Genomic DNA, 23,377 nt, shown 5'->3' with positions numbered 1-23,377 from the left:
GAGTGTGAAGGTAAGCATGCCTCGATCAATGCTGGCGTGTACTTATAAAGGCTTTTTCAAATTTCCAAACCTGTTTTTTTTTTACTCACTGTATCACTTTTGAAGTAATTTTAGTGGCTGGGACAAAATGAAGTCTTTCCTGTGTTTTTATTGGTTGTTGAGCCACACACTTTTAACACACATGAGAACACTAATAACTAATAGTGTCAGTCAAAAACTATTTCTCTTCTCCCTTAATCTTATTTACTTATTTACCCAACAGACGTCCAGCAGCCCCCCCACATTAAAGAGGAAGAGGAGGAAGTGTGGATCACTCAGGAGGAAGAGTGTCTTCTAGGGCAGGAGGAGGCTGATCTCAGCAAGTTTCCACTGACTGTTGTCTCTGTGAAGACTGAAGAGCATGAAGACAAACCACCTGAGTCCTCACAGCTTCATCACAGTCCAAGTAAGCACATATCATTTTATTCTCAGGGCATTCAGTCCATCACAACTGGACTGTTCACTTTGTCTTAGAAGACGTTTGGTCTCTCATCCAAGTAGACTTAGACTTAGAAAATCTTTATTGTCCCCGAGGGGCAATTTGGTTTGCAGCAGTCGTCATTAAAGGGGAACATTATCACCAGACCTATGTAAGCGTCAATATATACCTTGATGTTGCAGAAAAAAGACCTTTTTTTTTTTAACCGATTTCCGAACTCTAAATGGGTGAATTTTGGCGAATTAAACGCCTTTCTATTATTCGCTCTCGGGAAGCAATCCTCCATTTTCTCAAACACCGAGTCAAATCAGTTCTGTTATTTTCCGTTTTTTCGACTGTTTTCCGTACCTTGGAGACATCATGCCTCGTCGGTGTGTTGTCTGAGGGTGTAACAACACGAACAGGGACGGATTCAAGTTGCACCAGTGGCCCAAAGATGCGAAAGTGGCAAGAAATTGGACGTTTGTTCCGCACACTTTACCGACGAAAGCTATGCTACGACAGAGATGGCAAGAATGTGTGGATTCCTGTGACACTCAAAGCAGATGCATTTCCAACGATAAAGTCAAAGAAATCTGCCGCCAGACCCCCATTGAATCTGCCGGAGTGTGTGAGCAATTCAGGGACAAAGGACCTCGGTAGTACGGCAAGCAATGGCGGCAGTTTGTTCCCGCAGACGAGCGAGCTAAACCCCCTGGATGTCTTGGCTCACACCGTCCCTTATGCCACCGAAGATGATCAAGAGAAGAATATCGACCCTAGCTTCCCTGGCCTGCTGACATCAACTCCAAAACTGGACAGATCAGCTTTCAGGAAAAGAGCGCGGATGAGGGTATGTCTACAGAATATATTAATTGATGAAAATTGGGCTGTCTGCACTCTCAAAGTGCATGTTGTTGCCAAATGTATTTCATATGCTGTAAACCTAGTTCATAGTTGTTAGTTTCCTTTAATGCCAAACAAACACATACCAATCGTTCGTTAGAAGGCGATCGCCTAATTCGTCCTCGCTTTCTCCCGTGTCGCTGGCTGTCGTGTCGTTTTCGTCGGTTTCGCTTGCATACGGTTCAAACCGATATGGCTCAATAGCTTCAGTTTCTTCTTCAATTTCGTTTTTGCTACCTGCCTCCACACTACAACCATCCGTTTCAATACATTCGTAATCTGTTGAATCGCTTAAGCCGCTGAAATCCGAGTCTGAATCCGAGCTAATGTCGCTATAGCTTGCTGTTCTATGCGCCATGTTTGTTTGTATTGGCATCACTATGTGACGTCACAGGAAAATGGACGGGTGTATATAACGATGGTTAAAATCAGGCATTTTGAAGCTTTTTTTAGGGATATTGCGTGATGGGTAACATTTTTTTAAAAATCAGCCACTGGGAACTGATTTTTAATGGTTTTAACCCTTCTGAAATTGTGATAATGTTCCCCTTTAAGGCTTTAGAATGTCTTAAATTCTATTAAGATATCTTCCTTGAAAGGTCTCAAAAATTCTATTGACAATAATTTAATTGAAAATAAATTCATAAACTAATTAGCTGTCCAGCCCGATCAGAATTCATGGAGCATGACAAGTGTATGTTACAGCAGAGATTAGTAGGGATGATACTCGAAACCGATTCTCTCGGTTGTTCGATAAGAAAAAAACCGAGTCCTCGGACTCGAATCCCTTTTTGAGAACCGGTACCCGTTATCGAGACCACTATAGTAAAGAAAAATAGTTGGTTCTTTATTCGAATCCCCCGAAACAAATCCCGTCCCGACCAGAAATGCCCCGTGAGACATCACAAGAAATGACGTCACGTAGCTCAGTCATTAGGCGCAGATAGCGAAAGCAGGAAAAACAATGGACCGGAAAAAGTGCTCCGAAGGTGTAATAGAGTTCAAAACAAAAGGTATAATCCAATGAATAACTTTACTGAGAGATTTGAGCAGGGTACAAACACATGACCAACACTTTTACGACCAACCGGAATTGCAACCAGGCTAGCAACGCACCTCCTTTACGGCAGCTGTCGCAACGTTCTTAAAGCAACCGCAGCACATACATATATACAACATATCTCCCTTTTCTAACTTTAGTTTTTCTTTCCTTGTAAAGAAAACAAAATCACACTGTATATGTGTTGTCTGTCTAATTATAAATAATGCAGACGAGGCGTGTTGGCTGAGTTCTTGACGTTTACTTTCACAGCGTGCTCATAACCTCATTCTTAGCTGCCAGGTGGCGACATGCAACAACACTTTTCGGGGCTACCGTGCATGCTCGTCACTCCCGTTGCATGCTGGGTAGTGTAGTTGTTATATTCCCTTGCTCATAACATCACATCTTTCCCCCTATAAAGAAATAATGTTAACTCAATAAAGTGTACTTCTTTTTTTTAGCTTTAACTTTTCATTTTTTAGCATTGTAACCACATTTGCAAACAACTTTTCTCTTCATAGAATTTTCTTTCAATAAAGAAATAAAGTGCAAAAATGTCAAAGCATCATAACAAACAGTTATGTCAAATAGCAGCAGAAGTGCACTTTTTGGAGAGCTGTATTATTTTCAGTTTTGTGCCCAAGGGACTGATTTCATTTAACACTATATTATTATTTATACACCTATAGTGATCACAGAGACAGGTTGTTTTTGTGTTACTGTATATATTTGTTTTTCTGAAAAATCCCACTTAATATACTTTGGGTAACAACAGTCAATATGTATTTATTTTATTTTTTTAGGGGCGTAACAATCAATATTTATTTATTTATTAGATTAAGTTGTTTTCTTATATAATAAAAGTGAGCTTTTGTTAAACCAAATATTGTGTGTTTTTTTCCATATACAACAACCTATCTGATAAGAGAATCGATAAGGAATCGGTTCGATAAGAGGATTCGATAATAGGCTCGAACTCGATAATTTCTTATCAAACATCATCCCTAGAGATTAGCTAGCAGTGGATATTACGAAAGCCCACAGCAAAGCAGAGTAATTTGTGTAAGATGTTAAGTGCAAGTTCAACCATTTGATAGAACACATAATTCCATGCGTGATTGAAGCAAGTGAACAGAAACGTAGAAAATTTTTTCACCAACGTCACAACTCAAGCCATCGTGGAGGACAGCGTTTGTAAACATTGTGCTGAAAGGGAATGGAAAGATGATGAAAAAGTGGAATATCCTGGACAAGTCCGTGTCATATGATGCTAAAACACCTGCACAACTGTACAACCCCCGGGGTTACCCACAGTCCTCTCCAAGGTTTCTCATAGTCATTCACATCAACGTCCCACTGGGGTGAGTTTTTCCTTGCCCTTATGTGGGATCTGTACCGAGGATGTCGTTGTGGCTTGTGCAGCCCTTTGAGACACTTGTGATTTAGGGCTATATAAATAAACATTGATAGATTGATTGATTGAACTTATCCTCCTAAAGGATTTTTATGTGGGTAAAGTGCCACCAATGGCAGAAGAAGATCCATATAAGATGTAGGGATGGATGATATATCGCAATATTTATTGCAGCCTCCTGCAAGAACCATATAAATCACAATATATTGATAAATAAATGATGAATGATAATATAACTATTTCAAAACAGGTTACAAAGGCTCCTAATTTTTCTGCTGACATATGCAGAAACATATTACGTAATTGTATTATGACTGTATTATTTTCTGCTTTTTAATGTACTGTTAAAGGCCTATTGAAACCCACTACTACCGACCACGCAGTCTGATAGTTTATATATCAATGATGAAATCTTAACATTGCAACACATGCCAATACGGCCGGGTTAGCTTACTAAAGTGCAATTTTAAATTTTGCGCGAAATATCTTGCTGAAAACGTCTCGGTATGATGACGCCTGCGCGTGACGTCGCAGATTGTGGAGGACATTTTGGGACAGCATGGTGGCCAGCTATTAAGTCGTCTGTTTTCATCGCAAAATTCCACAGTATTCTGGACATCTGTGTTGGTGAATCTTTTGCAATTTGTTCAATGAACAATGGAGACAGCAAAGAAGAAAGCTGTAGGTGGGAAGCGGTGTATTGCGGCAGGTGTTGTGCTGGATAATGCACCCCCGCCGTAGAATCTAACCCCTGACTGTTGTGCCGGATAACATAGCCGGTGTTTCATTGTTTACATTCCCGGAGATGACAGTCAAGTTTTACCATTGGCCTGTGGAGAACTGGGACAACAGAGACTCTTACCAGGAGGACTTTGAGTTGGATGCGCAGACACGGTACCGTGAGTACGCTTCCAAACATTTGATCGCTTGCCCGTACGTGCGTGCCGCTATGTGCATGTCACGTACGTAACTTTGGGGACTTTGGGGAAATATATGTGCTGTATGAACTTTGGAGAGGTGAACTGCACTTTGGGCTGTGGGATTGAGTGTGTTGTGCAGGTGTTTGAGTTGTATTGGCGGGTTATATGGACGGGAGGGGGGAGGTGTTTGTTATGCGGGATTAATTTGTGGCATATTAAATATAAGCCTGGTTGTGTTGTGGCTAATAGAGTATATATATGTCTTGTGTTTATTTACTGTTTTAGTCATTCCCAGCTGAATATCAGGTCCCACCCGCCTCTCACAGCATCTTCCCTATCTGAATCGCTCCCACTGCCCTCTAGTCCTTCACTCTCACTTTCCTCATCCACGAATCTTTCATCCTCGCTCAAATTAATGGGGAAATCGTCGCTTTCTCGGTCCGAATCGCTCTCGCTGCTGGTGGCCATGATTGTAAACAATGTGCGGATGTGAGGAGCTCCACAACCTGTGACGTCACGCGCATATCGTCTGCTGCTTCCGGTACAGGCAAGGCTTTTTTCATCAGCGACCAAAAGTTGTGAACTTTATCGTCGATGTTCTCTACTAGATCCTTTCAGCAAAAATATGGCAATATCGCGAAATGATCAAGTATGACACATAGAATGGACCTGCTATCCCCGTTTAAATAAGAAAATCGCATTTCAGTAGGCCTTTAAACTAACAGAAAATAACAAAAAACATGATCCAGACCACAGATCATGACAGGAAGTTATGTAATATGTTACTGCATATGTCGAAAACTAAATTAGGAGCCTTGGTAACCCATTTTAAAATGGTTTTATTATTAGTTCTATATAAATCTATCACAATATCGATTTTAAGCCATATTGCCCATCCCCAGTAAAAATCTCTGCCCCATCTTGCTCTTTTTTTCCCCCCACGGAGATTTTGGGACAGTTCATACAATAACTTGGTTTCCTTTAGTACATGTGAACCAGTGACGTGCAGTCACTAGAGACAGGTGAGGACCATGGCCCTGCCATCATGGAAAGAAAAAAAATGTAAAAAGAAAAAAAAAAATTAAATTGTTATATGTATCCAGTGATTATAATATAAAGTTATTTTCCATTTAACTTCACCAGTTTTAGATTATTTTTATTCGAAATCGCAGAATTTTCACATTTGCCGTTCAAATACTGAGAAGAGACGGTGCGGTGAACAGCAGCCAGTTGAGGCACGTCACTCAGTGCCTCAACATGGATTGCGCAATGACTCGGCTAACTGCTGGCCTGCTGTGCAGTGAGACTGTATTGCTATATGAACTATATTATACATTCCATAGTTTAGTTAGCTGAGGTATATAATGTACAGTGTATTTTGTCAACAACTGTATGTGTGTAAAGTATTTCTTGTGCTGAGCGATCATAAAACGGCTGCAAAAGACGCACTGTGTGAGGCTCGCCTCCTGCACCCCCGCCGTAGAATTGTTATATCAACTAAAGCCCACACTTAAACTTTCCACGTGCAAGATTGAATCTATTTTAAAAAATTATTTCATAAGAAGCCAAAAAGTGCAAAAACAATAATGTTGGTGTTGGAGGAGTTGTGAATGACTGCAGGGACACAACATTAGATACACCTGCAGACTGCAGGTGTACCTAATTCACAACTCCTCCAACACGAACATTATTGTTTTTGCACTTTTTGGCTTCTTATTAAATAACTTTTGTAACCTATTTTCATGGGCTTTCCTCTTTGTGATGTTAAGTTCCTGTTATGCGCTGTTATACAGTATATGCCTTGAGCTCTTATTTTGAAGGCGCTAAGAGCGGAAGTGATGTCACGTTGCGGAGGTTTTTGAAAGAAGGTAAATAAAGTGGTCCTCGTGTAAACTGGAGCCTCCGTGTTTGTTATTTTGTAGTTTCATACAGTATAGGCGACATTTATAAACCCTCGGTTACACTTTTTTAAATAGATTCAATCTTGCACGTGGAAAGTTTAAGTGAGGGCTTTAGTTGCGGCGCATGGATTTAATTTCTAAGTAAAGGTAAGACCATAATAACGTTTTTTTTTATTAAATGTGCTTTTTTGTGTGCTACAGTTTGTATGTGTAAAGTTAAAGTTAAGTTAAAGTAGCAATGATTGTCACACACACACTAGGTGTAATGAAATTTGTCCTCTGCATTTGACCCATCCCCTTGTTCACCCCCTGGGAGGTGTGGGGAGCAGTGGGCAGCAGCGGCACCGCGCCTGGGAATCATTTTTGGTGATTTAACCCCCAATTCCAACCCTTGATGCTGAGTGCCAAGCAGGGAAGAATGCTGGTATGAGCTTTTAAACATAACCCGTTAACTGCTGCCAATCAAATGGTGAATAAGATACTCTTTAGGGTTCATATGTTTGTAAATCTGACTGTGATGAAGTCAGTGCCTCACCAGCCATCAACCTCACCGCACGTCACTGGTGTGAACGTACTGAATGCCCTAATGTGACTGAGCAAAGCTGGACGTTTCTAAAGCATTTGTTTGTCTTCTTGGGCCCTGCAGATGTCCGTGAAGAACATCTTCTCCCTGAGAAACAGGAGTGGAGCTCCAGGATGGAGCAGGTGGAGCCGCAGCCCTCCTGCGTTAAAGAGGAAGACGAGACGCCACAGACCTCTCACATTAAAATGGAAGAGGAGGAACACAGCATCAGTCAGGAGGGAGAGCATCTTGAAGGACTGGAGGAGTTCCCAGTGATTGGTGTCCCTGTGAAGAGTGAAGATGATGAGGTCAAAGGTGAAAGTGAGGAGAAGAGAGAGGCGGAGCCTCCAAGCAGCAGCTCAACTCAACACATGTCAACAGAAGCTGATGGAGACCACTGTGGAGGATCACAAGCAGACAAGCTCTTAGCTCCACTATCAGATAGTGAGGACACAACGTCACACTCTCCTGACACTGATGATGAAGACTCTAAAGATGATAAGACATGTCACACTGACAACACACACCTGACGTGTCCTCACTGCGACAAAACGTTTAATTACCATTGCCATTTGAAAGTACACATGAGAATACACACCGGAGAAAAAACATTCATGTGCTCGGTTTGTAGTAAAGCATTTTCTCGGAGGGGAACTTTGATAAGACACACGAGAACACACACTGGTGAAAAACCTTTTATTTGTTCAGTCTGTGGTAAAGGTTTTGTCCAAAATCAAGATTTGAAAGTACACACGAGAACGCACACTGGCGAAAAACCGTATTCCTGTTCGAGCTGCAAAAGAGACTTTGCTGACCGATCAGCGCTCGTAGCACACGTGAGAACACACACCGGGGGAAAAACATTCACATGCTCAGTGTGTAGTAAAAAATTCTGTCGGAACCAACAATTGAAAATACACATGAGGATACACACTGGAGAAAAACCTTTTATCTGTTCATTCTGCAACAGGGGTTTTGTACAAAGTCAACATTTGAAAGTACACTTGAGAGCGCACACCGGTGAAAAACCATATTCCTGTTAAAACTGCTACAGAAGCTTATGTAACCGAACACACATTGGTTATTAAAGGGGAACATTATCACAATTTCAGAAGGGTTAAAACCATTAAAAATCAGTTCCCAGTGGCTTATTTTATTTTTCGAAGTTTTTTTCAAAATTTTACCCATCACGCAATTTCCCTAAAAAAAACTTCAAAGTGCCTGATTTTAACCATCGTTATATACACCCGTCCATTTTCCTGTGACGTCACACAGTGATGCCAATACAAACAAACAGCAAGGTATAGCGACATTAGCTCGGATTCAGACTCGGATTTCAGCGGCTTAACACTGTCTGATAAGATAATTACTAACAACTATGAACTAAGTTTACAGCATATGAAATATATTTGGCAACAACATGCACTTTGAGAGTGCAGACAGCCCATTTCAGGCGCGCTAAGAACATATATTTTTATATATTTAACCATACCTAAATAGACACAAAATACTGCATTACACAAGACTACCTGAATGTACTCGAATGATTGAAAAAAATAAATGTTTTTAAGCTAAATTATTGGTAAACACAGTTTGTGTATAATAATTTACGTCAAACCGCGAGTAATGAATAAAGTTTTCATCAATTAATATATTCTGTAGACATACCCTCATCCGCTCTCTTTTCCTGAAAGCTGATCTGTCCAGTTTTGGAGTTGATGTCAGCAGGCCAGGGAAGCTAGGGTCGATATTCTTCTCTTGATCATCTTCGGTGGCATAAGGGACGGTGTGAGCCAAGACATCCAGGGGGTTTAGCTCGCTCGTCTGCGGGAACAAACTGCCGCCATTGCTTGCCGTGCTACCGAGGTCCTTTGTCCCTGAATTGCTCACACACTCCGGCAGATTCAATGGGGGTCTGGCGGCAGATTTTTTTGACTTTATCGTTGGAAATGCATCTGCTTTGAGTGTCGCAGGATATCCACACATTCTTGCCATCTCTGTCGTAGCATAGCTTTCGTCGGTAAAGTGTGCGGAACAAACGACTGACCATTTCGTCGGCTTTCCCCACAGCCTCGTATTTTGGAACAAATTTCGTCCAATTTCTTGCCACTTTCGCATCTTTGGGCCACTGGTGCAACTTGAATTCGTCCCTGTTCGTGTTGTTACACCCTCCGACAACACACCGACAAAAGTGAGAAAATGGCGGATTGCTTCCCGATGTGACGTCACGTTGTGACGTCATCGCTCCGAGAGCGAATAATAGAAAGGCGTTTCATTCGCCAAAATGCACCCATTTAGAGTTCGGAAATCGGTTAAAAAAATATATGGTCTTTTTTCTGTAACATCAAGGCATACTTGCCAACCCTCCCGGATTTTCCGGGAGACTCCCGAAATTCAGTGCCTCTCCCGAAAACCTCCCGGGACAATTTTTCTCCCGAAAATCTCCCGAAATTCAGGCGGAGCTGGAAGCCACGCCCCCTCCAGCTCCATGCGCAACACCACGTAAATCGTTGGCCAACCAAAAAGTAACCCCAGTACGCTATAGCCAACATTCACCAGGAGATGGCAACAGACAAACATAGATCACTATTACATTCCTCCCCTTTTAGAAATGTATAGAAGTTACTCAAAATAAATAAACAACCCAACCAAAAAATGCAGCAGCCCAATTAAAAAACTGTACTTAAGCCACATTCTTTTCTTTTTTTTTTTAGTACTGAACTCTTAACCCTCATTTGTAAAAAAAAATAACATGCTTATTATACAAACAGTATTTGTACACCTTTAACACAGATTTTTATACTGTCTTCAGAGATTCAGTTTTTTTGGTGGTACTCGAAGCCTTTATGGGTACCTGCAAAACGGTGTTCAGCATGGTTAGAAAAATAGTGACAGAGAATAGAACAAGGATGGACAATTCAACCCTTAACTCAACAATGAGTAGATGAGTGTTATGTGTGTTTATATGTGTAAATAAATGAACACTGAAATTCAAGTATTTCTTTTATTTATATATATATATATATATATATATATATATATATATATATATATATATATATATATATATATATAATAAAATAAATATATATATAGCTAGAATTCACTGAAAGTCAAGTATTTCTTATATATATATATATATATATATGTATATATATATATATATATAATAAAATAAATATATATATAGCTAGAATTCACTGAAAGTCAAGTATTTCTTATATATATATATATATATATGTATATGTATATATATATATATATATATATATATATATATATATATATATATGAAATACTTGACTTGGTGAATTCTAGCTGTAAATATACTCCTCCCCTCTTAGCCCCGCCCCCAACCACGCCCCCGCCCGACCCCGACTACGCCCCCCACCCCCCACCTCCCGAAATCGGAGGTCTCAAGGTTGGCAAGTATGCATCAAGGTATATATTGACGCTTACATAGGTCTGGTGATAATGTTCCCCTTTAAGTGTTGAGTTGCAGTGTGTGTGGTGAAAGATTATCTTCTAAGTACCAGTGTAAGAAACACAAGTGAAGTGAGAACAGTTTCTACCATTTATATATGAGATTAGTGCTTTTATTTCAATCAAGTGCATGCCTTAATATACAACATTGTGTACTAATGTTTGTCCTTACAATTGTGTTGCCTATCTATAAAGTTGTTTTATTCATTAAGAGCAATACAACCAATTGTACCTAAAATACAATACACATGTGTATACAGATATTCATAAATCAGTTATATACTTACTCATAATTCATCCATTTCCTACCGCTTGTCCCCTTGGGGTCGCAGGGGTGCTGGAGCCTATCCCAGCTATTGTTTTCAAATGTATGAAGTGTGTTGCATATTTTCATTTCTAGCTGTAAATGATTCCATGTATGAATTCCTTTATATCAGGGGTGTCAAACTCATTTAACTCAGAGGCCGCATGGAGGAAAATATATTCCCAAGCAGGCCGGAGTGGTAAAATCATGGCATTAAAACTTAAAGACGCGTCGTACTTTGACCAAAAATAGAACAAGCACATTCTGAAAATGTACAGATTACAAATAATCCTCTTGGCAAAATGTTTCAAGTTAGTTGAAAATTCTGAGGAAAAAAGTGGTGCCGTTTTAAAAACACCATGAAGAACACGATGAACTTAGACTTTGTCTCGGTGTTTTTACAAAACCCTTAAACTTTAAGCACTTCCTTTTTGGGACTCTCATGTTGGCAGTTCACCATTAAAAATGTTTGGAAAAGCAATTGAGTCTTGGTGAAATTTGCAACTGCCACAAATTCATCCATCCATCCAAATATTACAATCATAATATAAGCAAAACAATTATCAAAATGACGCCATTGCCAAAATCAAGGTCACGTGACTACAAACTTAACCAATGTGAACATAGTAGATTTAAGCATAAAATAAAATAGAACAAACACAACAAATGTAGAAACGCACATGTTTACAATGGAGTTCAGGGTGCGCATCGTGCATTTAACCAACCCTAGTGTGTGAATGTGAGTGTGAATGTTGTCTGTCTATCTGTGTTGGCCCTGCGATGAGGTGGCGACTTGTCCAGGGTGTACCCCGCCTTCCGCCCGATTGTAGCTGAGATAGGCTCCAGCGCCCCCCGCAACCCCGAAGGGAATAAGCGGTAGAAAATGGATGGATGAATGGAAAATAAAATAGAACAAACACAACAAATGTAGAAACGCACATGTTTACAATGGAGTTCAGGGTGCGCATCGTGCATTTAACCAATCGCATGCGCTGCATGGAACTTTAACTCAAAAGATGATAGTCGAGTTGACTTTGCATCTTACCATTTCGTTATTTTATCTGTTAGAGCAGCTGACTTCTTGCACCTGCGCTGATTGGAGTAGCGGCGGCCAATCCGGAGGGCGCTTAAAGTCAGCTGACACGTCATCTTTAAACACTGTCATGTGTGACGTGGGTTACACTTGAGTTGCTATTACGACATCCAGTGGACACATTTAGAACAGCAGTTTCTTTCATTAGAAAATACAGCATATTTTTATATTTAGGGAACAGATTCTGCGGGCCGGATTAAACCTGTTTGCGGGCCTGATACGGTCGGTTTGACACCCCTGCTTTATAGGATAGACATATTGGTTTTACATTTGTTCATACCTTTTTGCTTTTGAGTACACATTAACCCCTCTTAGTTCATATTTACTGGTTCACATCTGAAACATCTTCTGGACCACTTCTGGAAGCATATTATTATTGACTTTATACATCATTTGAGCAGTTGTGTTTTATACAAGATCATTTACTTTTAAAATGTGTGACTTTATGATTTGTTGAATCCCGTTAATCCATTCTATTAAATACATACTTGCCAACCCTCCCGGATTTTCCGGGAGACTCCCGAAATTCAGCGCCTCTCCCGAAAACCTCCCAAAATTCAGGCGGACTCAGGCTTTCCCACAATATAAACAGCGTACCTGCCCAATCACGTTATAACTGTAGAATGATGGAGGGCGAGTTCTTGGTTTCTTATGTGGGTTTATTGTTAGGCAGTTTCACTAACGTCCTCCCAGCGCGGCAACAACACACAACAACAGCAGTCACGTTTTCGTCTACCGTAAAGCAGTTCGTCTGCCGTAAACAGCAATGTTGTGAGACTCTTAAACAGGACAATACTGCCATCTCGTGCATTTGATGAAAGCACTTTTGTGCGTGCCACACAGCAATGCATCATCAGAGAGGGTGTTCAGCATGGTTAGAAAAATAGTGACAGAGAATAGAACAAGGATGGACAATTCAACCCTTAACTCAACAATGAGTAGATGAGTGTTGTGTGTGCGTATATGTGTAAATAAATGAACACTGAAATTCAAGTATTTCTTTTATTTATATATATATATATATATATATATATATATATATATATATATATATATATATATATATATATATATATATATATATATATATATATGTATGTGTGGGAAAAAAATCACAAGACTACTTCATCTCTACAGGCCTGTTTCATGAGGGGTTCCCTCAATCATCAGGAGATTTTCTCTCCTGATGATTGAGGGAACCCCTCATGAAACAGGCCTGTAGAGATGAAGTAGTCTTGTGATTTTTTTCCCACACATACATATATTGCGCTCTACTACGGTATCGAGCACTATTTTTTGGATAACCTTATTAAGACATATATATAAATAAAATAAAATAAATATATATTTATTGCTAGAATTCACTGAAAGTCAAGTATTTATTGTATATATATATATACTGTATATATATATATGTATATATGTGTATATATATACATATATATATATATATATATATATATATATATATATATATATATATATATATATATATATATATATATATATATATATATATATATATATATATATATATATATGAAATACTTGACTTGGTGAATTCTAGCTGTAAATATACTCCTCCCCTCTTAACCACGCCCCCAACCACGCCCCGCCCCGCCCCCCACCTCCCGAAATCGGAGGTCTCAAGGTTGGCAAGTATGATTAAATATCTTTGTAACCCTCTTTTGCAATATGAATATTGTTTTTGTGATTGTGTTATATGTATGTTCCAAGACCTTTATCCAATAAGCAAGCGAGTTTCGTGGCTGGTCTGAGGCTACGTGTGTGTTAATGCCACAGTGTGTTTTGGTGGGGGAAGCACAGCCGGCATGTTCAGCATTGAGTAGTGCTGACAGGAGTACATATCTTGAGGTTAAAGCAGCAGGGCTTAAAGCGTAGGTGCTGGTGCCAGGTGCGTGCAGGCAGTGTTTTCGTGGGTGGAAACGAGGAGATAAATCCCACTTGGAGTTTATGCAAGTTTATGCTAATCCAAAATGCGTTTGTGTGCGACTATGTGTAGTGATTATATGTTGAGTGCGGAAGTCCAAGAGGGCAAGGCAAGCTCGGAGATCCGGGGACAGGCAGGGTGGAGGAGGAATTATGGTGTGGGGTTGTTTTTCAGGAGTTGGGCTTGGCCCCTTAGTTCCGGTGAAAATAACTTTGAATGCTCCAGGATACCAAAACATTTTGGACAATTCCATGCTCCCAACCTTGTGGGAACAGTTTGGAGCGAGCCCCTTCCTCTTTCAACATGACTGCACAAAGCAAGGTCCATAAAGACATGGATGACAGAGTCTGGTGTGGATGAACTTGACTGGCCTGCACAGAGTCCTGACCTGAACCCGATAGAACACCTTTGGGGATGAATTAGAACGGAGACCTTCTCGACCAACATCAGTGTGTGACCTCACCAATGCGCTTTTGGAAGAATGGTGGAAAATTCCTATAAACACACTCCGCAACCTTGTGGACAGCCTTCCCAGAAGAGTTGAAGCTGTAATAGCTGCAAAAGGTCATATTGAACCCTATGGGTTAGGAATGGGATGGCACTTCAAGTTCATATGTAAGTCAAGGCAGGTGGCCAAATACTTTTGGCAATAATGTGTACATCTTAAAATTGTGGCAGTATTGCAACGTAAGTTGGTTTGCCAACAGCAAAAAAAAAACGAAAAAGAAGTATGCAAATAAAGCTATTTAAAAAAAAAAAAGTGGGCAGGAAGTGACGTAACTTGCGCATGCGTGGGGCGATTGTGTCTTCAGTAAAACGCAACATAGCAGTGCGGTCTTTAAGTCTGCATTTATTCCTTCATTTTTACCTTTTGTACCTATTTGTCCATGGTATGAAAAACTAAACGTGCTTAATTCTTATGTCAGGATTAACTCAACTCGTCTCAGCGAATGTTGGGACCTCTCAGGCTCAACTTGCTAGTTAGCTTAGCTTGCTAGTTAGCTTAGCTTGTTAGCTGCTAACAAAGAGACGCGGAAGTGATCAAAACACATCGCTAAGAAGAGACCAAATGTGAGTATAAATGTTGAGATTGTGTGGGAAAAGTGTGAAATAGGAATGATGAAAGTGTTGGTGAATCAGCAACTAACTGGCCGTGGAAGAAATATTTGTAGGGTTCGAAAAGATAGCAGAGTACAAAGGGAAATTTCTCCAGCAAAACTTTTATATTTGATTATGAACATGAAAGAACACTTGGAATAAGTTTAGTGAGTGGAGGTTTTGATTGATTGATTGATAAGTTTATTGACAACTTAAAGAATTGAATCCATGTAATGCTTTAAAAAGGCAAATGGATGGCACAAAAAGCCAAAAGGCTTATTTCCATTGTGGTTCATTGAATATTCATCACATTTGATACATTCAATAATAAAATATATATAACCTGCAACATGTATGTAAAAAATTATGTTAAAAAAATGGATACATTATGTACATATACACAGTATACATGTCAGGTGATTTGAAAAACAATATATACAAAACATGGGGGGTATATACACTATGTACAGGTGTTAAATATTTGTTGTTTTTTATTGACCAACAAACAAACATTTGAAAATTCAGACAAAGGTTAAGGCATTTTCAACAACAAGAAAATAAAGCAATAATACTAGAGTAATAATACTAAAAAATATGAAAACAAAAGACAAAAAGGGCTTTCTAAATAATTGTAAATGTTTAACGAGGATATCAATTGAAGGGCTTTTGTACTTTTAATAAAATTCCAAGATTTTATTGTTAATTTAAAAGCACCTCGGGTGAAAAAATGGCATTAAATATTCATCACATTTGATGCATTCAGTAATAAAAGATATATAACCTGTAACATGTATATAAAAAATTATGTTAAAAAATGGATTAATTATGTACATATTCCCAGTATACATGTCAGGTGATTTGCAAAACAATATATACAAAAAATGGGGGGGGGTTATATACACTACGTACAGGTGTTAAATATTTTGTTGTTTTTTATTGACCAACAAACAAACATTTGAAAATTCAGACAAAGGTTAAGGCATTTTCAACAACAAGAAAACAAACCAAAAGCAAATACAGAGAGTAATAATACTAAACAAATATGAAATAAAATAAAGACAAAATAAAAAAGACGAAAAGGGCTATCTAAATATTTTTAAATGTTTTAACAAGGATATCAATTGAAGGGCTTTTGTATTTTTAATCAAATTCCAAGATTTTATTGTTAATTTTATTGTTAATTTAAAAGCACCTCGGGTGAAAAAATGGCATTAAATATTCATCACATTTGATGCATTCAGTAATAAAAGATATATAACCTGTAACATGTATATAAAAAATGATGTTAAAAAATGGATAAATATATGTACATATTCCCAGTATACATGTCAGGTGATTTGCAAAAATGGGGGGGGGGGGGGGGGTTATATACACTACATACAGGTGTTAAATATTTTGTTGTTTTTTATTGACCAACAAACAAACATTTGAAAATTCAGACAAAGGTTAAAGCATTTTCAACAACAAGAAAATAAACCAAAAGCAAATACAGAGAGTAATAATACTAAAAAAAAAATGAAATAAAATAAAGACAAAATAAAAAAGAAGAAAAGGGCTATCTAAATCATTTTAAATGTTTTAACAAGGATATCAATTGAAGGGCTTTTGTACTTTTAATCAAATTCCAAGATTTTATTGTTAATTTTTTTGTTAATTTAAAAGCACCTCGGGTGAAAATTTGATGCATTCAATAATAAAAGATATATAACCTGTAACATGTATATAAACAAATTATGTTAAAACATTGATTAATTATGTACATATTCCCAGTATACATGTCAGGTGCTTTGCAAAACAATATATACAAAAAATGGGGGGAGGGGGTTATATACACTATGTACAGGTGTTATATATATAATATATATATTTATTTATTTTTTTTATTCACCAACAAACATACATTTGAAAATTCAGACAAAGGTTAAGGCATTTTCAACAACAAGAAAATAAATCAAAAACAAATACAGAGAGTAATAATACTAAAAATAAAGAAAAGGAAAAAAAGACAAAAAGGGATATCTAAATTATTTGAAATGTTTTAACAAGGATTTCAATTGAAGTGCTTTTGTACTTTTAATCAATTTCCAAGATTTTATTTTTAATTTAAAAGCATTAATCCAATGGGAAAATGTAGGTTTTACTTTCAGAAATCTAAAAAAAAAAAAGTTAAAGTAACAATGATAGTCACACACACACTAGGTGTGGCAAAATTATTCTCTGCATTTGACCCATCACCCTTGATCACCCTCTGGGAGGTGAGGGGAGCAGTGAGCAGCAGCGGTGGCCGCGCCCGGGAATCATTTTTGGTGATTCAACCCCCTATTCCAACCCTTGATGCTGAGTGCCAAGCAGGGAGGTAACGGCTCCCATTTTTATAGTCTTTGGTATGACTCGGTCGGGGTTTGAACTCACAACCTACCCATCTCAGGGCGGACACTCTAACCACTAGGTTAATGATGTATAAAAAATGTATCTTGAAGCATAATAATATTGATGAGCATTTCTAAGTTATTGTCATTTATAAATATGCCAAATTTGATCTTTTCTATTGCAAATGGGGACAACTCCACACCATTGTTTCTAAGCCAATGTCTGATCTCCTCCCAAAACACATGTACACTCTCACATTCCACAGATGATTGACATCCTCCACAGCAGTGTTTTTCAACCTTTTTTGAGCCAAGGCACATGTTTTGCGTTGAAACCAGCAGAAATCATTAAAAAACTAAACTCAGTTGACAGTAAAAAGTTGTTGTCACAATTGTTGGATATGACTTTAAAGCATAACCAAGCATGCATGACTATAGCTCTTGTCTCAAAGTAGATGTACTGTCACCACCTGTCACATCACGCCCTGACTTATTTGGAGTTTTTTGCTGTATTCCTGTGTGTAGTGTTTTAGTTCTTGTCTTGCGCTCCTATTTTGGTGTCTTTTTCTCTTTTTTTGGTATTTTCCTGGAGCAGTTTCATGTCTTACTTTGAGTGATATTCCCCCCATCTACTTTGTTTTAGCAATCAAGAATATTTCAGTTGTTTTTATCCATCTTTCTGGGGACATTGTTGATTGTCATGTCATGTTCGGGTGTACTTTGTGGACGCCGTCTTTGCTCCACAGTAAGTCTTTGCTGTCGTCCAGCATTCTGTGCTTAAGTTTAGCGTATTAAACCATTTGAACGTCATTAAAATATACATTTAAAAACCTTGCTAAAATGGTATTTACGATAGGGATTTGAACCCAAGACCTTCTGCTTTGCAAAACATGTACTAATGACGCTCACCACCAGATCAGTCAAAATCTGTCCCCATATTCTTACCAGTGACAGAGCATGATGTGGCCAGGAATACGTTAGGGGATGAATAAAAAAATGATATGAAGCGCCTTCTCATTTAGCTATTTACATTTGACATGTGCTTCTTCACGTAAAACGGTGATGTCATGTTTAAGGTAAAAATTGACTTCATTGCATTGCGTTGTTTGGAGATGGGGTGTGTGCTAACCATTGCAGCACAGCACTGCCATTTTTTTAAATGTTTTTATTTTTTTTAATCACCTGTTTTTATCAATTTCCCCAGAAGATTTCCCATATTTTGAAATGGAATTGTGGACGCTCCTCTGACCCGCAGCCTTAGACAAACATATTAAAGTTGTTTGTGAAATCCCTTGCTGCTAATTTATTCACAACATCAGGACCGCATGAAACATTATGTCGCTACTGGTCCCACGTTTCTTAAAAATAATGTAAAACAAAAAAAGACTTATAGCCTTGTCCAGCTGTTGACTGACCATAGGTGGGTGGAGTACCCAAAAATGGTCGTCAAGTAAGAGTACCATCACTTTTGAATAATATGACTCAAGTAAAAAGTAGTCGTGAAAATAATTACTTGAGTAATTAAAGGGGAACATTATCACAATTTCAGAAGGGTTAAAACCATTAAAAATCAGTTCCCAGTGGCTTATTTTATTTTTCGAAGTTTTTTTCAAAATTTTACCCATCACGCAATATCCCTAAAAAAAGCTTCAAAGTGCCTGATTTTAACCATCGTTATATACACCCGTCCATTTTCCTGTGACGTCACATAGTGATGCCGATACAAACAAACATGGCGGATAGAACAGCAAGCTATAGCGACATTAGCTCGGATTCAGACTTGGATTTCAGCGGCTTAAGCGATTCAACAGATTACGCATGTATTGAAACGGATGGTTGTAGTGTGGAGGCAGGTAGCGAAAACAAAATTGAAGAAGAAACTGAAGCTATTGAGCCATATCGGTTTGAACCGTATGCAAGCGAAACCGACGAAAACGACACGACAGCCAGCGACACGGGAGAAAGCGAGGACGAATTCGGCGATCGCCTTCTAACCAACGATTGGTATGTGTTTGTTTGGCATTAAAGGAAACTAACAACTATGAACTAGGTTTACAGCATATGAAATACATTTGGCAACAACATGCACTTTGAGAGTGCAGACAGCCCAATTTTCATCAATTAATATATTCTGTAGACATACCCTCATCCGCTCTCTTTTCCTGAAAGCTGATCTGTCCAGTTTTGGAGTTGATGTCAGCAGGCCAGGGAAGGTAGGGTCGATATTCTTCTCTTGATCATCTTCGGTGGCATAAGGGACGGTGTGAGCCAAGACATCCAGGGGGTTTAGCTCGCTCGTCTGCGGGAACAAACTGCCGCCATTGCTTGCCGTGCTACCGAAGTCCTTTGTCCCTGAATTGCTCACACACTCCGGCAGATTCAATGGGGGTCTGGTGGCAGATTTCTTTGACTTTATCGTTGGAAATGCATCTGCTTTGAGTGTCGCAGGATATCCACACATTCTTGCCATCTCTGTCGTAGCATAGCTTTCGTCGGTAAAGTGTGCGGAACAAACGTCCAATTTCTTGCCACTTTCGCATCTTTGGGCCACTGGTGCAACTTGAATCCGTCCCTGTTCGTGTTGTTACACCCTCCGACAACACACCGACGAGGCATGATGTCTCCAAGGTACGGAAAACAGTCGAAAAAACGGAAAATAACAGAGCTGATTTGAGAAAATGGAGGATTGCTTCCCGATGTGACGCCACGTTGTGACGTCATCGCTCCGAGATCGAATATTAGAAAGGCGTTTAATTTGCCAAAATTCACCCATTTAGAGTTCGGAAATCGGTTAAAAAAAAATATGGTCTTTTTTCTGCAACATCAAGGTATATATTGATGCTTACATAGGTCTGGTGATAATGTTCCCCTTTAAGGACTCTGTGGATATCGGCAGTTCGATATTATCGGACATCTCTATTTATCGGCCTCCTAGACTACTAATAATCAGTATTGGCCCTGACAAAAACACATTGGTCGATGTCTAGTAAAGGGCAACTTGTTTGTCCCCCACTAAGATTTTTAGCCAGTTCATACAATAAGTTGGTTTGTCATTTACATGACTTTATTTGACAATAAAGTCATGTAAACGTACTGAATGCCTCATGTGACTGAGCAAAGCTGGATGTTTTTAAAGGGGAACATTATCACCAGACCTATGTAAGCGTCAATATATACCTTGATGTTGCAGAAAAAAGACCATATATTTTTTTAACCGATTTCCGAACTGTAAATGGGTGAATTTTGGCGAATTAAACGCCTTTCTAATATTCACTCTCGGAGCGATGACGTCACAACGTGGCGTCACATCGGGAAGCAATCCGCCATTTTCTCAAACACCGAGTCAAATCAGCTCTGTTATTTTCCGTTTTTTCGACTGTTTTCCGTACCTTGGAGACATCATGCCTCGTCGGTGTGTTGTCGGAGGGTGTAACAACACGAACAGGGACGGATTCAAGTTGCACCAGTGGCCCAAAGATGCGAAAGTGTCAAGAAATTGGACGTTTGTTCCGCACACTTTACCGACGAAAGCTATGCTACGACAGAGATGGCAAGAATGTGTGGATATCCTGCGACACTCAAAGCAGATGCATTTCCAACGATAAAGTCAAAGAAATCTGCCGCCAGACCCCCATTGAATCTGCCGGAGTGTGTGAGCAATTCAGGGACAAAGGACCTCGGTAGCACGGCAAGCAATGGCGGCAGTTTGTTCCGGCAGACGAGCGAGCTAAACCCCCTGGATGTCTTGGCTCACACCGTCCCTTATGCCACCGAAGATGATCAAGAGAAGAATATCGATCCTAGCTTCCCTGGCCTGCTGACATGAGGGTATGTCTACAGAATATATTAATTGATGAAAATTGGGCTGTCTGCACTCTCAAAGTGCATGTTGTTGCCAAATGTATTTCATATGCTGTAAACCTAGTTCATAGTTGTTCGTTTTTCGTTTGTTTGTGTTGGCATCACTATGTGACGTCACAGGAAAATGGACGGGTGTTTATAACGATGGTTAAAATCAGGCACTTTGAAGCTTTTTTTAGGGATATTGCGTGATGGGTAAAATTTTGAAAAATATAATAAGCCACTGGGAACTGATTTTTAATGGTTTTAACCATTCTGAAATTGTGATAATGTTCCCCTTTAAAGCATGTGTTTTTCTTCTTTTGCCCCACAGACGTCTGTGAAGAACATCTTCTCCCTGAGCAGCAGAAGTGGAGCTTCGGGATGGAGCAGGAGCAAGCCCCCCACATTAAGGAGGAAGAGGAGGAGCCACAGCTCCCTCACATTAAAGAGGAAGATGAGGAACACGGCATCAGTCAGGAGGAGTTTGAAGGACCGGAGGATGACCATGTGATCCGTGTCATTGTGAAGAGTGAAGGTGATGAGGTCAAAGGTGAGAGTGAGGAGAAGAGAGAGGCGGAGCCTCCAAGCAGCAGCTTAACTCAACACATGACAACAGAAGCTGATGGAGACCACTGTGGAGGATCACAAGCAGACAAGCTCTTAGCTCCACTATCAGATAGTGAGGACACAACGTCACACTCTCCTGACACTGATGATGAAGACTCTAAAGATGATAAGACATGTCACACTGACAACACACACTTCACATGTTCTCTCTGCGACAAAAACTTTAATCAGCATTATAATCTGAAAGTACACATGAGAATACACACTGGAGAAAAACCTTTCACCTGCTCAGAGTGCAGTAAAGGGTTTGCGCGAAAAGACGTGTTGAAAGAACACATGAGAACGCATACTGGAGAAAAACCTTTTATCTGTTCAGTGTGTGGTAAAGGGTTCACGCAAAGTTGTGATTTGAAAAAACACACGAGAATACACACTGGCGAAAAGCCCTTTTGTTGCTCGATTTGTGGTAAAGGTTATATACAAAGTCAGTGTTTAAAAGTTCACATGAGAACGCACACTGGGGAAAAACCTTTTTCTTGCTCAGTCTGCGGTAAAGATTTCATACAAAGCCAGTGTTTGAAAGTACACATGAGAACACACACCGGAGAAAAGCCCTTCACCTGTTCAATCTGTGGTAAAGGTTTTACACAAAGTCAGTGTTTGAAGAAACACATGAGATTGCACACCGGAGAAAAACCTTTTACCTGTTCGGTCTGCGGTAAAGGTTTTGTACAGAGTCAAAATTTGAAAGCACACATGAGAACACACGCTGGTAAAAAACATATTCCTGTACACGAAACTGTGTAGTACACATGAGAATACACACATGAGAGAAAGTGTTGAGAAAGATTCTCTCATAAGTACCAGTGTAAGAAACATAAGTGTGCTGCTGAGAAGCAAATGAAGCTGCAGGATTGGAAATAAACTCTTAAAACTGTAATGTTAACTTTCTAACATCAGCACATATAACATGTGTGACATCATTGTTGTGTGTATAACCAAATATTGTTAATATTCTTCTACCATTTATACATTATATATTTTAGATTAGTGTTTGATGTATTAATATGCAACATTGTCTCCATACTGTATATTTGAAAATAAACAATTTGCTGTGACAGGAAACAGTAGCTACAATAAACATGTAGCGTGCATATAGTAGGGCTGTCAAATTCATTGGTTTTTAAATAAGATTAATCACATTTAGGAATTTAGATTTATTATGATTAATCACAGGGCATTACTTTAGTTTATAGTTAAAAATAGCTTCAGAAAAGACCCCAATATTTGTAAACAAATGGAATTTTATTTTTAAGGACCGTTTTTAAACATTTTACTTGAATGCATGTCATTTATTTGCGCAACACCTGGTAGCAATTTTGCCTGAAGTTCTTTGAGGATATATTTTGGAGTGAAATTTGCCAGCGGGCGCACCGGTCGGGGTCTCCTCACTCATTTTTGTACTGA

The 23,377-nt window shown here is 39.1% G+C and overlaps 1 protein-coding gene across 1 annotated transcript in view; it reads left to right on the top strand.

The window, feature by feature from the left end:
* The window catches only part of LOC133623992 (uncharacterized), a 42,357-nt gene extending 19,609 nt beyond the window's left edge, over positions 1–22,748 (top strand). The window contains exons 2-5 of the mRNA XM_072916118.1: positions 263–445; positions 7,287–8,240; positions 10,044–10,078; positions 21,677–22,748. Of these exons, the coding sequence (XP_072772219.1) occupies positions 263–445; positions 7,287–8,240; positions 10,044–10,078; positions 21,677–22,717 (2,213 nt within the window). The 3' untranslated portion in view covers positions 22,718–22,748. The remainder of the gene's footprint in view (positions 1–262; positions 446–7,286; positions 8,241–10,043; positions 10,079–21,676) is intronic.
* Positions 22,749–23,377: the final 629 nt, after the last annotated feature.

This window comes from Nerophis lumbriciformis, linkage group LG26 (assembly GCF_033978685.3).
Source record: "Nerophis lumbriciformis linkage group LG26, RoL_Nlum_v2.1, whole genome shotgun sequence".
Lineage (NCBI taxonomy): Eukaryota > Metazoa > Chordata > Actinopteri > Syngnathiformes > Syngnathidae > Nerophis > Nerophis lumbriciformis.
Note: the sequence above shows the minus strand (reverse complement) of the source record. Positions and strands in the feature narration are given on the sequence as shown.